The sequence below is a fragment of the Alternaria arborescens genome, assembly GCF_004154835.1.
Source record: "Alternaria arborescens strain FERA 675 chromosome Unknown contig_27, whole genome shotgun sequence".
Lineage (NCBI taxonomy): Eukaryota > Fungi > Ascomycota > Dothideomycetes > Pleosporales > Pleosporaceae > Alternaria > Alternaria arborescens.
The window spans coordinates 154,314-168,173 of record NW_021167882.1 but is presented as its reverse complement, the minus strand read 5'-3'; the positions used below and the strand labels follow the sequence as shown (position 1 = coordinate 168,173).

General features: G+C 51.3%; 7 protein-coding genes across 7 annotated transcripts; 4 read left to right on the top strand and 3 right to left on the bottom strand.

Annotated features, from left to right (window-relative positions):
- Positions 1-564: 564 nt before the first annotated feature.
- Positions 565-2,199, top strand: AA0111_g9460 (hypothetical protein; the record flags this gene model as incomplete). The annotated part of the gene is made up of 1 exon (XM_028656021.1): positions 565-2,199. One exon carries the CDS (start codon positions 565-567, stop codon positions 2,197-2,199), a length of 1,635 nt encoding a protein of 544 aa, XP_028502863.1.
- A 579-nt stretch (positions 2,200-2,778) lies between these two features.
- On the top strand, positions 2,779-7,052 carry AA0111_g9459 (hypothetical protein; the record flags this gene model as incomplete). Its single annotated transcript, XM_028656019.1, has 6 exons — positions 2,779-2,788; positions 2,967-4,552; positions 4,613-4,719; positions 5,057-5,085; positions 5,132-6,237; positions 6,303-7,052. The coding sequence occupies 6 exons, from the start codon at positions 2,779-2,781 to the stop codon at positions 7,050-7,052; spliced, it is 3,588 nt and encodes a 1,195-aa protein (XP_028502874.1).
- Positions 7,053-7,122: 70 nt separating this feature from the next.
- Positions 7,123-8,140, bottom strand: AA0111_g9458 (hypothetical protein; the record flags this gene model as incomplete). The annotated part of the gene is made up of 2 exons (XM_028656018.1): positions 7,123-7,383; positions 7,433-8,140. The coding sequence occupies 2 exons, from the start codon at positions 8,138-8,140 to the stop codon at positions 7,123-7,125; spliced, it is 969 nt and encodes a 322-aa protein (XP_028502914.1).
- Positions 8,141-8,674: 534 nt separating this feature from the next.
- Positions 8,675-10,385, top strand: AA0111_g9457 (Quinate permease; the record flags this gene model as incomplete). The annotated part of the gene is made up of 3 exons (XM_028656017.1): positions 8,675-8,725; positions 8,784-9,072; positions 9,130-10,385. The coding sequence occupies 3 exons, from the start codon at positions 8,675-8,677 to the stop codon at positions 10,383-10,385; spliced, it is 1,596 nt and encodes a 531-aa protein (XP_028502945.1).
- Positions 10,386-10,993: 608 nt separating this feature from the next.
- Positions 10,994-11,711, top strand: AA0111_g9456 (hypothetical protein; the record flags this gene model as incomplete). The annotated part of the gene is made up of 2 exons (XM_028656016.1): positions 10,994-11,422; positions 11,478-11,711. The coding sequence occupies 2 exons, from the start codon at positions 10,994-10,996 to the stop codon at positions 11,709-11,711; spliced, it is 663 nt and encodes a 220-aa protein (XP_028502917.1).
- A 116-nt stretch (positions 11,712-11,827) lies between these two features.
- Positions 11,828-12,307, bottom strand: AA0111_g9455 (hypothetical protein; the record flags this gene model as incomplete). The annotated part of the gene is made up of 1 exon (XM_028656015.1): positions 11,828-12,307. One exon carries the CDS (start codon positions 12,305-12,307, stop codon positions 11,828-11,830), a length of 480 nt encoding a protein of 159 aa, XP_028502919.1.
- Positions 12,308-12,692: 385 nt separating this feature from the next.
- Positions 12,693-13,756, bottom strand: AA0111_g9454 (hypothetical protein; the record flags this gene model as incomplete). Its single annotated transcript, XM_028656014.1, has 2 exons — positions 12,693-13,291; positions 13,351-13,756. 2 exons carry the CDS (start codon positions 13,754-13,756, stop codon positions 12,693-12,695), a joined length of 1,005 nt encoding a protein of 334 aa, XP_028502918.1.
- Between the last annotated feature and the right edge of the window lie 104 nt (positions 13,757-13,860).

Here is a 13,860-nt window from a genome sequence, read left to right as displayed (position 1 = left end):
AAGAGTCGACGGGTTGAGTGAACAATATATCCGCGTTGAAGAGTATGGGCTTTCCTCAGTCAGCTTGCAGCATGCGGGCCATTAGAGACGAATACGCCAGCATTCGCACTGGCCAGGTGTTGGCGACGGACATTACTGCTAGAACTGTCCTGTTAGTGTAGCCCGAAAACTCAGTGTGGAAGCACCTCGAATTCTTGTGGAGTAACTCAAGGCATTCGGGTATAATCGTAGTAGACCAACGTCGGGTTGATCATGAGGCGAGTAAACTACGGCATCCCCGCATTACCCCACAGTTCAGCAATCGTCGGCGACCAAGAGTGGTTCCCCAGTTTAAGTCTGCAAGCGCGCATATGCTGCTCGTAGCAATACATGCCGGAATAGGTCATCATTCTCCGAAGTCTACCCTTCTGAGCTCCTGGGAGACTATCGTCATCCAATCTGTGTAGCTGCATCAACGGGCATTGAGGTGTCGCAACCAACACTTAAGTAAACCCCAGAGCGCACTCTCAAGAGTGGCTAACGAGATCACATTCAAACTTCCTGTCGTGTTGACCACGTTCTATCATGTCGACTGCAGCACTTTCAATCCCATATGCAGCTGCGCTAGGCGCATGCGCTTTTCTCTACTTTGTTGTATATCCAGTCATCGAATATTTTCGCGATGTTAACGGTACGTTGACCATCATAGATGACAAAGGAGCTTCAACTAACGACTCAGGTCTTCGACGCTATCCGAACATGCACCCGCTCTCGGGTATCTCTTCGATACCGTTCATGGTGCTTGCACACGGCGGGGCACGGTCCACATACTTAGAGAAGTTACATCGAAAGCATCCAGTCATCCGTGTTGGCCCCAACTTCCTGTCATACGGCGACCTTCGAGCTGTAAAGGATATCTATGGCCATAACACGCCCTGCACTAAGGACGGATCGTACGTGATTACTGCGGGCTCTCATTACCATCTTGCCGATGTGATAGACAAGCACGATCATGCCCGAAAGAGGAAATTGATGAGCTCCGCGTATGCTATCAAGAACCTGGAAGGCTGGGAACACAAAGTAGCCGACAAGACGCAGAAGCTACTGAAGCATTTCGACGAGTGCTGCACCGCCCCACTGGCACCTGGACAGCTTCCGCAGTCTGAAGACGTAAACCTTGACTATCGCAAATGGACCAATTTCTTCACATTGGACGCCATTGCCGATATTGGACTCTCCGACAAGCTTGGATTCCTCGACCGAGGTCACGATAGAGTTACTGGACGTAGAACAGATGGCTCGACGTACGAGTGTGACTTTAGGCCAGCGCTATACAACACAGCCCGGAAACAGTCGTTGTTGATCTGGCCATATGATTGGTATCCGCTCATTAACAAACTCTCCAACATCGTTCCCTTCTACAAGCGCATGAGCGAATATGCAAATGAATGGGAGGGCGTACCGGTTCAACTTGCTCACAAGCGCCTTGAGCGATACAGGGCAGGAGAGAAGCTCGACGACTTTTTCCAGACGCTAATGGAAGACAAGAACGGCCACCCAAATAACCTGGAGTGGGGCGAGATTATTGCGGAAGTGAGCATCATGATGAACGCCGGATCGGCGACGACAGCGATTGCGATGGCCAACGTCATGTATCAACTGATTAAGCACCCTGAAATCAAGAAGAAACTAGTACAAGAGATCGATTCGGCGTTGGAAGATGACGAAGAGGAAGGCGACGGGGTCATCGCCTATGACAGGGTGAAGCATCTACCTTATCTTCGCGCGTGCCTCGACGAGTCACTCCGCCTCTTCCCGCCGACCCCTCATGGGCTACCGCGACAAACGCCAACAGAAGGCGCGAACATCCTCGGCGACTACATCCCAGGTGGTGTCTCTGTCGCTATGTCTGCATACGTTGCGCATCGACAGGAGTCCATGTTTCCACAAGCCGATAAGTTCATTCCTGAGCGCTGGCTGGGTGAAGAGGGCAAGGCGTTGCAACCCTACTTTCTGGCTTTCTCGGCAGGCGCAAGAGGCTGCATTGGACGCAACATCTCATATCTTGAGCAAACTGTGGTGCTCGCGAGCGTGTTGCGACGCTATGACTTTGCGCTGAGCAGTCCAAACTGGGAGCTGCAACGGTTGGAGACGATGAACTGGATTCTGGGTGAGATGCCAGTGAAGATCTGGCGGCGAGAGCGAAAATCGGCACAGTAGGAGTAAGGAGAAGGCTTTTTGTTGCATAGCAGAGGTGTTTGGGTGCTTCATAGATCTGCGAATAGAGCTCAAATTGATGGACGTGAAAGGTCGGTCGCATCATTTGGAGGAAACTCATTTTCCGTGTTGTATCGAGGAATGCATCCTGCGTGTGTTCGATATGCTGCGAGTCGATCATCTATCAAGGAGATGGACTGTGGAAGCCTTGATGGCGCGTTGTGGCGTAGAGTAGGCAGTGCATCACAGAGGACCGGTGCTTCTTCACTATGGTGAGGGCGCGCAGAGTTCGATGGAAGGGCGCGAACATCAACGCCCGGGTTCTTTCGCTCCCCGAACGTAGCGGCTTAGCTCATTGATTGGCCTCCCCACACATGTACTACTGGGATTTCTCCGCTTCGCTGCATGTTATACATAAACGGTTCTACCCTAGTCTTCACATCTGAATCCATCAAATTATTTGATCAAAAACTTCGCCTATGTCCCAGCCTGTACAAAATCAGCCACCAACGGCGACTCCAGTACCGGTAGCTGAATCGTCGCCGGCCCCACCTCGTCCTGCGCGGTCAAAGAACGGTTGCAATGCGTGCAGGTATGCAGGAATTCCTTGATGCTCACCACCAATGCTCATCAACCTAGGAGACGGAAAGTGCGATGTAACGAGCAAAGACCACGTTGCGGTCATTGTGAAAGACTGAATCTCGACTGTAAGCTCAAACTTCAATGTACGCAATGTGTGTGAGAAATGCACTGACTTCGCATACCAACAGGTACATGGCACCGGAACAGCACTTCCAAGCCATCTCAGCCATTTGTCACGGGACAGGGTCAGCACCAACCCTTGTTTTCTGGTCCACTACCATTCGACGGATATGGATTCGGTTTCGATTTATCTGGACCCTTGAGTTTGGGCACCTGGGATGAAGCCATGCTGTTGAGTCCCAGTTCGTGGCCAACCGACACCGGACCCTTCGCGAATGTGAATATGCATGCCGACCCTGTTCCGCAATCTATCCACCATCTCCCACACACTCAGAGGCCTTCTGGTCAGATTCTGGGAGTCACTACGACTGCCAATAATGGAGCGCGTGAATTGCCAGAGCGTAGACCAAACCAACCTGATCCAGCTTCAACTTCACCGTTCTCGACCGAGGATGCGCCGAATGGACCGAACGAAGACTATCTCTTACACACATTTCTTCAAATGCTCATGCCGCCTATCCTTACACCGGTGGAAATTGGTCCAAAGTGGGCATCCACCCGGGCCTTCTTTGCCACTTTAGCTGCAGAGTCACCTATCGTCAAGAGTGCCATCATAGCATTCGCCGCGATGCAGATGCAGCGTAGCGGGCTAGGTAACGACGTGGCCAAGGCAGATTGGAGGCCTTTGTACGAAATTGCAACTAGACAGGTATCAAGCCGCCTGGCAAAGACGCGAGTAGTCGAAGACAGCAATCTAAGGCACATGCTCGCCGCCCTTTTCTTGCTTACCTATACCGATTTACTTACGGAAATGCTGCCGCGAGCCCACGCCAACTTACGAGAAGCATACATGCTTATAAAGGGCACGGACAAGATCAAGTTCTCTGTCCCAGAACGCCGACTTATTTCTTGGTTGCGTCTTCTCGATGCACGTGCTATCTCAACGGCAGGTGGTGAAGGACTCTTTTTAGCGGATACGGATGAGACCATCTTTGATGCATCGCCTGCTGCCAATCCCGGATCAGAACCGGACACGCCAGACACTGAGATTGAGGAAATCCTGTTTGATGTGTTATATCACCCCGGAATCATCTTCTATCAGAAGGTGCAGTCTTTCGCCGGCCGCATCACACGCATTGACCCCTGGCATCGTACACGCGGCACCGTTCAGGACGAGACAGAAGTGATGGCTATCGCAGCACAGATCTCTAAGGACCTGCATGCGCTTTACGGTCAGCGACCGGCATTGATGGATCATGCGGTCGCAGGAAACCTCACGGAGAAGCATCTAGCCAAGAATCTAGCAGGTGCGCTCACACGAAGCTTTCGCACATATCTCGCCAACTATCACGCCTCGTTCATACACTTACATCGCGTCGCGTATGTGCAGTACCCTAAGACCAGGGACGTCATAAGCGCTATCGCAAGTATAAAGCGTCTAACACATTTGATGGCGCAGACAGATGAGTCGCTGCCTGTTAACGTCTTATGGCCTCTCCTCATGTGGGGCTGCGAAGAGGATGATAACGAAGAAAGACGATGGATCATTGACGCAATTCGCGGTCTCGAGAGCATCGCTACCAATGCCAAGGCTACCGCCGATCTTCTGGAAGAAGTACAAAGAAGGCAAGATGAAGGCAAGAGAAGAGTTGACGTGCGTCTGGTTAGCCAGGAGTATTTTGCATCGTCGAGTCATTTCGCTATTGTGTGACAGGTGCAGTTCAACATCAATGCCCATTGCAACTTCCCCAAGCACACGCTGTCGCTCTGTTTTTCGATCTCGGGCGAAAGTGGCAACGCGGAAAACCTTGCCATATACAGGTCAGTGCAGGAAGCACTTGTCATCTCTGGCACAGATCTGAGCCAATCAAATTGCAAATGATCCTCGGAGCACAGCTCCAATCGGGAAAATCTCCGCAACCTTCGATTCGTATCGCTTTAAGCTGAGACAACGCGTGCCAGGCTTGGAACACTGCATACGAAATGGGCGGGGTAAGTAGCCCGAATGAAAACCGACAACATGGGCTCGGTTTCCCGGCTCAACGTGGCAACCCCATCATTCACACTTCTTGGGATCCGTATTGTACGATGAGGCAGAGAAGCGGATGGTCAGTCGAACCGGCGCAATTAGTTTCAATGCACGCTAATTATTGAACAGTAAAGCCTGCCGTGAGCGTCATATCAAATGTACCACCTCTCACTATCCAATGAGATTCAAACGCTTAACATACAGGTGTGAAGTTGCGCGACTCGGAAAAATGCAAATATTGCACTGAGCGCAAAAAGCCATGCGTTCGCGGCAATGCCTTTCGCTTCCGTCCCGTCACAGCAGTGAAGTTCAATGCTGGTGAAGACATAGGTTCCGCCGAGCAATCGCTCGAATTCCGAGTGGGTCAGCAATGGGTGGACATACCAAGTTCGTGTGCGTATGCGCCAGGTCCTATCCAACTACAGTGGCTGATAAAAAGTGGCGTAGTGCACTTTGTTGAGCACAACAAGGATAGCGGTGACGAAGAAGAGTACGAAGCTGTGCCAGAAGGCGAAGCGAATCCCAAAAGCACGTCCAACGATGTTGATGTTACTTCGAATGTCCGACGACCAGACCAACGTTTGGACGGAGTTTCCAGCGAGAGCCAACTGGCATCGTCATATCGTGACGTAAACCCATTTGCGACCGTTCCGATTCCAGAATTCGACGATACTAGCGATTTGCCGTCCATCCACGACGTTCTCAGTACTACTCACATCCCACCATCCCTAGTTCATGGCACTAGTGCTGGGAGCAACAACGCATCGCAACATATTCGAGCCGCCTCTTCGATAAACCCACTAGCAAACACCAGCCACTGGCAAGCAAGCCCCGGATCACTTCAAAGCCTATCGCAGTCTCCGAGTGTGTCAAAAAAGAGCCCTTTCGGGTCAATCACTAACAACCAGTCCCCTTACAATTCCACAGCATTCAGTCCTTCCTCAGCACCACCACTCAAGTGGCCTGTGAATAGTGCACACGAAGCACGTCTTTTCCATCATTACCTGTTCTTCTGCACTTCATGGATCGACGTATGCGATCCACGACGACACTTCGCTGTCGAGGTACCGAAACGTGCAGCCCACTTTCCTGTGATTCTAAATGGTATACTGGGCGTTGCCGCAAGGCACTGCTGGTTGATGGGTAAAGCCGCAGATGTGTCGCAGCCCTACATAGATCAGTGCTTACAAGCGCTGATCGTGGCGCTTGAGGATCCGCTGGCACATTGGGATGAGAACTTTCTTATCGCTGTTATTCTGCTTCGTCTTCATGAAGAAATGGGCGAATCCGATGAACACTGCCACCATCTGGTACGCTCTCGTTTCATTTGCCCAAAACAAACGTACAACATTGCTAACCGATGCGTGATCTCCAGGGTACTGCCCGTATACTAAACAGTATCTCATCGTTCGCCGCAGACGGCGGCCTCCGAGAATCGGCATCCTGGGTGTCTCTTCGCCAACACATCTACGTCTCTCTTACGACCCAAAAGCCCCTCAACCTCAGTCTCGATAACTACCGCCACTCCGCTGTGTTCAGCGAGTTCGACGACGAAAGCTGGGCCAATCGCATCATATTTCTCTTCGCTAACGTCCTGCAAGCCGTATTTGGAGGCAGCAACAACGGCAGCGAAAACGTTAGTCGCGAAACATGGAAAGACTTGAGCGACGAGGTAGATGAATGGGAGCGGACAAAACCCTGGACATTTTCTGCTTTCCATGTCGAGCCTGACGCAGGTGATCGGTTCGAAGGAAGTTGGCCCGAACAGCTCTGCCCGTCAGGCGTTGTAGCAGTCGGTTTACAGTACTACCACCTCTGCAAGATACTGCTGACTATATACTCGCCTAATGCCTCTTTGGTGGGGCTCGCCGGTGTCCGTGCAAGAAAGTCTACCGATGCAGCCATTCGCAAGCACATGAGGATAACGATAGGATACGGTGTGAGTAATAGTCACTGTGGAAATGCCATGTTCCAGGGTAGTCATATTCTAAGTGCATGTGGAGCGTATATCATCGATCCGAGGGAGCAGCAGGCTTGTGTGGAGTATCTGGAACAGTTGCAGAAACTGATAGGGTGGAGGACGGATGGCGTGTTGAGAGATCTCAGAGAACAATGGACAATCTGATAGAATCCTGTCACGCGGCAGATTTTCACGGCCAGGAAGCAATTTAATATTTTAATTGCGAAGCATCACTTTATAACGATGCTTCGAGCTCATCAAGACCTGATACCTGGTTCACAACCCATTTCCTCTTCTCCTCATCTGTGTATCGTGGATAAGGCCTTCGGCAGTCTGCGCTGGTCTCTGGGTATCCTCGCTTATGCGCAACGACATACTTTGTGCCGTTGATACCACCCTTGCCGAAACCCCATTCGGTGACTGATAGTTTGATCTGGAGGGCTGACGCTTCGTCGTGCTTGCCGGATTGGTAGAGGTCGAACATGTGTAGACAGGACTGGTCTGTTAGCTTTCGATCGCACCAAACTGTAGCATATAGTACATACCTTGGGATACAAGTTTGCGACACCAGTAATTGTGCCAACTCCGCCAACGCTCAGAGCTGGTATGAGCCAGTCACTTTGACCCGCAAGGGCAACGAAGTCCGACTTGCTGAATGCCGCACTGATTCTTGCAACCTTTGCAATTCCTCCGCACGTGAGCTTGACGGCCACGATGTTCTGGTGTTTGCCAAGGATGTCCAGCATCTCGGAGTTGATGTCGAGACCAGCCACGACATTGGGAAAGTTGTACAGAACGATGGGGACAGGTGATGCGTCGGCCAATTCCTGGAAATAGGCTACGATTGCATCCTGGTTCATGGAGAAGTGGAAGTAGGATGGCACTAGTGCGAGGTAATATGATGCGCCTGCCTCCTTTGCCTCAATGGTTTGTTGTATGGCATCGCGTGTGCAGCCTGCTACACCTCCAATCGTGATGGGAAGTTCTCCACGGCCAAGGCGTTGCGCAGTTTTGCGTGCTTTTTGAACGAGTTGGGTCTTCTCAGTGGATGATAATGTTGCCGCTTCGCCATTTGTTCCTGCGATGACGATGCCGTGAAGACCATTCGAAATCAAGAACTCGAAGTGCTTCTCTTGGACGTCCCAGTCGATTTCTTGTTTGGAGTCATTCTTGAACCAAGTCAAAGAGGGGACATGAATTCCTGGTGGGAAGGAGTATGTTGTGGTGCCGTTGGTGCCGTTTGTGGAAGGCATTTTGTATGGATCTCAGGAAGGAAGCAAGTAAAGAGGAGAACTGAGTGTAGAGGATGCATCCAAACCAGAGCGAAGCCGCCGCATTTTGGCATCCACGACTGCGCGACGCGTTCCGGTACTATGATTGAGCATGCGAGAAGACGCGCTTCAGCGTGGAGACGTGTGGATGTTCCATCGGCTGTTGAGGCATGCGATTCGCTGTCGGCTGCGACCGCGACGGTGACGTTCGTTTCCCGAACTGACTTCGCCAGCCTCGCCTGTCGGCTGCACTAGTCCCACGAGCTTCCTGTGCACGCCACCAAACCCACGCGACGAGAATGCGCCATCTCTGGAGACTCCACTGGGGAAGTCTCATGCTCGGATGTGGCAACCTGGTCGTCCGCCCCGATGGCCTGGGTGTTTTGTGGGGAAGCGAGTTTGGTTAAAAAGAACGTGGGAACCCCAGATTTGAGATCGGCATCGTGACAACTGCGGAACGCGCAGCTTCAACACTTATCCAGTAGACTGAGCATCGTTTGTCAGTTCACAGTCATCATGGGTGGTTTTGCTCGCGCCCCCGAAGACCGACCAACCCCTCCAGAAGTTGTACGTTCTTATCTTCTCGGAAAATCGCGATCTGATAAGGTACTAACATGGCTCATAGTACAACTGGAGGGTCTACATGGCCGCACTTGTAATTTCAATGGGTGTTCTGGCCTATGGTTATGACTCCGCCTTCATTGGCACTACCATCGCCCAGGAATCTTTCAAACGAGACTTTGGCATCAACGCATCGAACAAAAACGAGATAACCAGCAATATCACGTCCATCTATTCAGCTGGAGGCCTGGTAGGAGCACTGTTGATGTACCCATTCCTCGAGCTCCTCGGTCGTCGCGCTACGGTCATCGTCTCAGACGCCATCTTCATCGTCGGCGCAATCATGTGTACTGGTAAGTACACGACGCCCTGTGCAGTGTATGTTGTGCCATACTGACAGTATTGTGCAGTCCCCAACGGCCAGTTGAGCCTTGTTCTCGCTGGACGCTTCTTCACTGGCATGGGCGTAGGAGGCATCGCCGCCGTATCTCCCATCTACATCGCCGAAATTTCACCTCCCGCTATCCGTGGCCGCCTTACCGGCTTCTTTGAGTCCTTCTACCAGACTGGTGCCGTCATCGGATTCTGGATCAATTATGGCATTGTACACAACATGGACAGCTCGAAGTCAATTGCTTGGAGAGTGCCTATGGCTGTTCAGCTGATCCCAGCTGGGCTCCTAGCTCTTATGATACCAGTCCTCAAGGAGTCTCCGACTTGGCTGCTGAAACGTGGTCGTGAAGCCGAGGCCCTGAAGTCATACAGCTTTTTCCGCAACCTGCCAGAGGACCACCCTTACATTGCTCAAGATGTTCAGTACGTGCGAAACGAGATTGCAAAAGAACGTGCCGCACTTCTCCATGGTCAGAAGCATGCTAGCTTTCTTACGACGATCAAAGCGGCAGCACGCGAGGGATCTATGCCAGGCATGCGAAACAGGTTTCTCTTGGTATGCCTCATGTTCATGTGGCAAGCTTGGAGCGGAGCAGCGGCGATCAACTACTATTCGCCGACCATCTTTACGTCTATCGGACTGTCTGATGTCACGCTCTGGACAGGTATCTATGGGATTATCAAGGCTGGAGGCTCCATTATCTTCTTCACCTGGTTCATCGACATGTTTGGACGCAAATGGCCTTGGATCATTTCTTCGCTCATATGTGCTTTCTGCCAGTACTATCTCGCCGTGTACATTGCACTTGGAAAGCCGACCGTGGGTGAGCCCATGTCCGAATCGACAGTAGCTGGTGGCAAGGCCGCAACAGCCATGATCATGATCTTCGGTGCGGCCTGGTCATTTGGTGCAAACGGTCTCCCTTGGATCATTTCTTCCGAAATCTTCCCTGCGTCTATGCGATCCATATCCGGACCATGGGCAGCAGCGTCGGTCTGGATATGGACTTTGATCGCGACCAAATCGCTGCCTTCTATGTACACCTCCATGGAGTGGGGTGTATACGTTTTCTTCGCAACCTGTCTTATCTGCGCTAGCGTTTACGCCTTCTTCTTCATCCACGATACGAAAGGATTGCGAATGGATCAGATGGACGAGTTATTCGGTTTTGAGAAGCGCGAAGAGTTTATTGTACAGGCAGATGGGAAGGATGCTGACTATGAGAGCGAGCACCACGAGAAAGCACCCGCGCAACGGACCGAAGCCGTATAGCTCGAGAGTGAGAGATGTATGTAGTAATAGTCATGTGTTTTAGCGTTGAAAGTCAGCTTGAGGAATCCGAGTTCCTTTTTTAGTTCCTGATCAGCGAAAGCCAGAAACACTTTCACACACGTGCATCTTGACACGACTTTACGAGCTTACACCTACATCCCTTTCCACGCAACGTAAGAAGAATCTACGGGTTTGTTGAAACGACCAAATATAATAACGGTTGCTTTGGTTCTTACGACTCTGGTAATATACCATGGGCATTGAGTTATTTCGTGGGAAGCGCTGCACATAGGCTAAATCCTTTCTCACTTTCGAACAATCTGTCGGGCCATCGAATCCCAGGCTGAGCTACGTGCTAACCCAGTTCGTCTGAGGCCCTGGAAATAGTAATGCCAATTGCCGTATGACACTGCATATTGGGATCTGGCTTTGCTGCCTTTCAGCCGCAACCGAAGAATTGTTCTCGAAATGCAATGGTTGCGGTAAGAAAAGGCGGTATTCGATAGGATGAACGACTACGAATACAGTCGTGGCAGGAAGACATAAGACGTACGACTCGCCTTACTCATGTCTCCTTCTCCATTGATTCTGCTCGGCCTCAAAGCATCATGTCGTCGTTCATCCTCGTGCTACTCTGCACACTTTACGCGACATTAGTCGCAGCCATTCCACAGGCAGTAACTCTTGCTGCAGCACCCGTTCTACCACCAAAGGGCAAAGTCACCTTGACCACCCTCGACGTCGATCTTGAAGGAAGTGGCTGCAGACCTGGCGATGCCAGCGTCATGCTTGCTTCGGACAATTCCGCCATGACCGTCATTTTCGATAACTTCTCTGCCGCAGACGGACCGAAGAATGGGGGTGCGAGTACACGCGCGTTCTGCAGGGTGAATATCGGCATGACATCGCCTGGATGGGCATTCGATATCAGTTCGGCTGATTTCCGCGGATATGTGTACATCGAGAAGGGCGTGAATGCTAGTTTGGTCAGTCGATGGAAATGGATTGACAAGAATGGGTTAGATTTGAAAGGCAAGGTATGCGGTTCTGACAGCTGGGAATGTTGCTTGGAGGTGCTAACGTGAATTATAGGGAAACATCCAGAAGAAAATAACAGGGCCTTTCGAGGATGACTTCCTCCTACACAAAGACGGCGAACTGTCGAATACAGAGGCATCGGTTTGCCAGAAGAAAGACGCAAGGATTCAGATTAGTTTGTCGGCAACTGTGGATTCTGGAACTTCGAAGAAGAATGGATACGTGCAAGGGGGTTCAGCGGATGCCGCATTTGGTGAAATACTGAATCTTTCGTGGAAGAAGTGCTGATGTATGAGTTTAATTTTATGGGGTATCAATTTATGGCCAAGAGAGAAAGTTGTCCGCCTTTGCCACTTTGCAGTAGTTGTTACTGCTCATGACAAGGCTAGACCAGCGTAGTTAAACTACGCCTTGGTGTATGCCGGCAAGTCCTCGGACTGCGCCTTAACGGCAGCCCTCGCCTTCCTCCTCTCCCTGCGGTCCATCTCCCTCGCGACTGCCTTGGCCAACTTCCTGCGCTCCTCGCGCTCCTTCTGCTTGATGATATCGCCCTTGCCCTTGCCTGACCACACCTTCCTGAACTCCTTACGGAACTTTTGGTTGAAGGTGAGGTACTTGTCGGCTTCCTCTTCCGCCTTGTTCTTCTTGTGTTCCTCCTCATCGTCGGTGTCGTAGAAGTCGGACTCTTCATCAGCCTCGTCAGATACGAGACGGTTGGTTTCTCCGTTGGAAGACTCGAGACCGACGGCGCGCTGGTTACGCGCTTTGTCCCATGTCTTGGTGCGGGAGTAGGCGACGCATCCGGTAATGCTGAGAACCGTGAGGAAGGGGAAAGAGAGGAAGAGCATCATTACGATGCCGAAAGCGACGAGGTCTTCATCCATGGTTGCGGTTTGAAGAAGCGTGTTTAGGTATGTGTATTGTTTGAGAACAGGAGACGTGGATTGCGGAGAAGAGAGGTATGTCTTAAGGGGAGGGTTGTTCGCCACCCGCCGCCCAGTGTGGCGCAGCTACTCCGGAACCGTACGTCACAAGCGCGAGTCATGCAAAAAGCATGTGATAGTTACAAACTTTGTGACACAGTTTCACTCTTCATATTCCAGACTTATGCCGTGGCAATTCTTAGTATACTCGCAGCATGGGATTTTTAGCGTTTGCTCACTGCCTGTAGCGATCGTGTTGATGCCAAGATGTTGCTCGTCCTCTCATGGCACTCCAACTCAGTCGCTCTACGTCAGCCCAAGGGAGTGTCTAGAAGCATGTCCTGATCTACTCCAAGTAGATCATCTCTAGCTCCTCAGTCTCTCCCTCCAATTGGTCTTCGTGCCTCTCCTCATACCTCTCCGCCTTGTTTCTCCTCTTGGTCAACTTTGTAACCGCAGCATACTTCTGCATAGCCTTTGTGCCTACGCTGATAATCTTCCTTGTATGTCTCTCATAGTCTGCTTCCGGTTTCTGTAATACGTCCGCCCATGTCAAGCCCTTTCGCTCCATCGCAGAATCGACAGTCTGATGCCATGCCTTGATCGCGCCTGCTGCAACTTGGTACTCGAGGCCTTCAGTACCCTTGAACGTTGCCATCTCTTCTGCAAACTTCTCAAGCGTGCCCAGTGGCTTCACAGCTTGGATCTTTTCGACAAAAAATTCGTGTTGCGACTCCCACGGCATGTCACCATGGGAAATACCGTACTGCGCACCAGTGATGTCGAGAGCGGTCTGTTTTCCCGTGGAAGGCACAGTGACGCGCATGCACCAGTGGGTTTGGTAATATCCCAAGTCAAGTTCATCCCCGGGTTCTAGAGCCACGATGGTGCACTCAGTAAGGGTCTTGAGGCGAACGTTGACTTCTTCGATGTGTACGTCGAGGCCTGTTATTTTTATGGTCAACGGTATTTTTTCTCATCATTGGCGGATATTGTAGACGTACCTGCGAACAGCTGTTCTACGAGCTTCTTCAGGAAGCCGACATCGTAACACGGAGTGATCGCCAGCACCTTCTCCTTGGCTGTAGGGTTGCCGATGAAGTGTTGATTGGGAAAGTCAGCGAACCAGCCGTTCTTCCGCCCTGACTTCATTGGGTCCTCAGTGATAATAGTGAGACCGTCATGTCGTGTGGCGAGGGAAATGCTGGCACAGAATCTGCTCCATGTAGCTTCGCGATAGGCGTAAAAGATCTCTCGAAGTACGTAGCAAGCGCGGTGGATGCGGAGGTCGGGTGAGCATACTGGGACGGATTTCAAAAGGGTGAGATAGTCTTTAGTTGTGCTCTTCAAGCGGTGTCGAGTTTTCAGGTAATCGTCAGCTCTCGCGAGTGTCATCCGCTGTTTAGGCATTGTGTGAGTTTACCTGATAAAGGTTGAGCGGATGGAGGTGCTGGTCCAGACGATAGCCTTCACGCGGGCGTTTGCTCGTGTTGTTGTTTTGGGCTTCACCATGG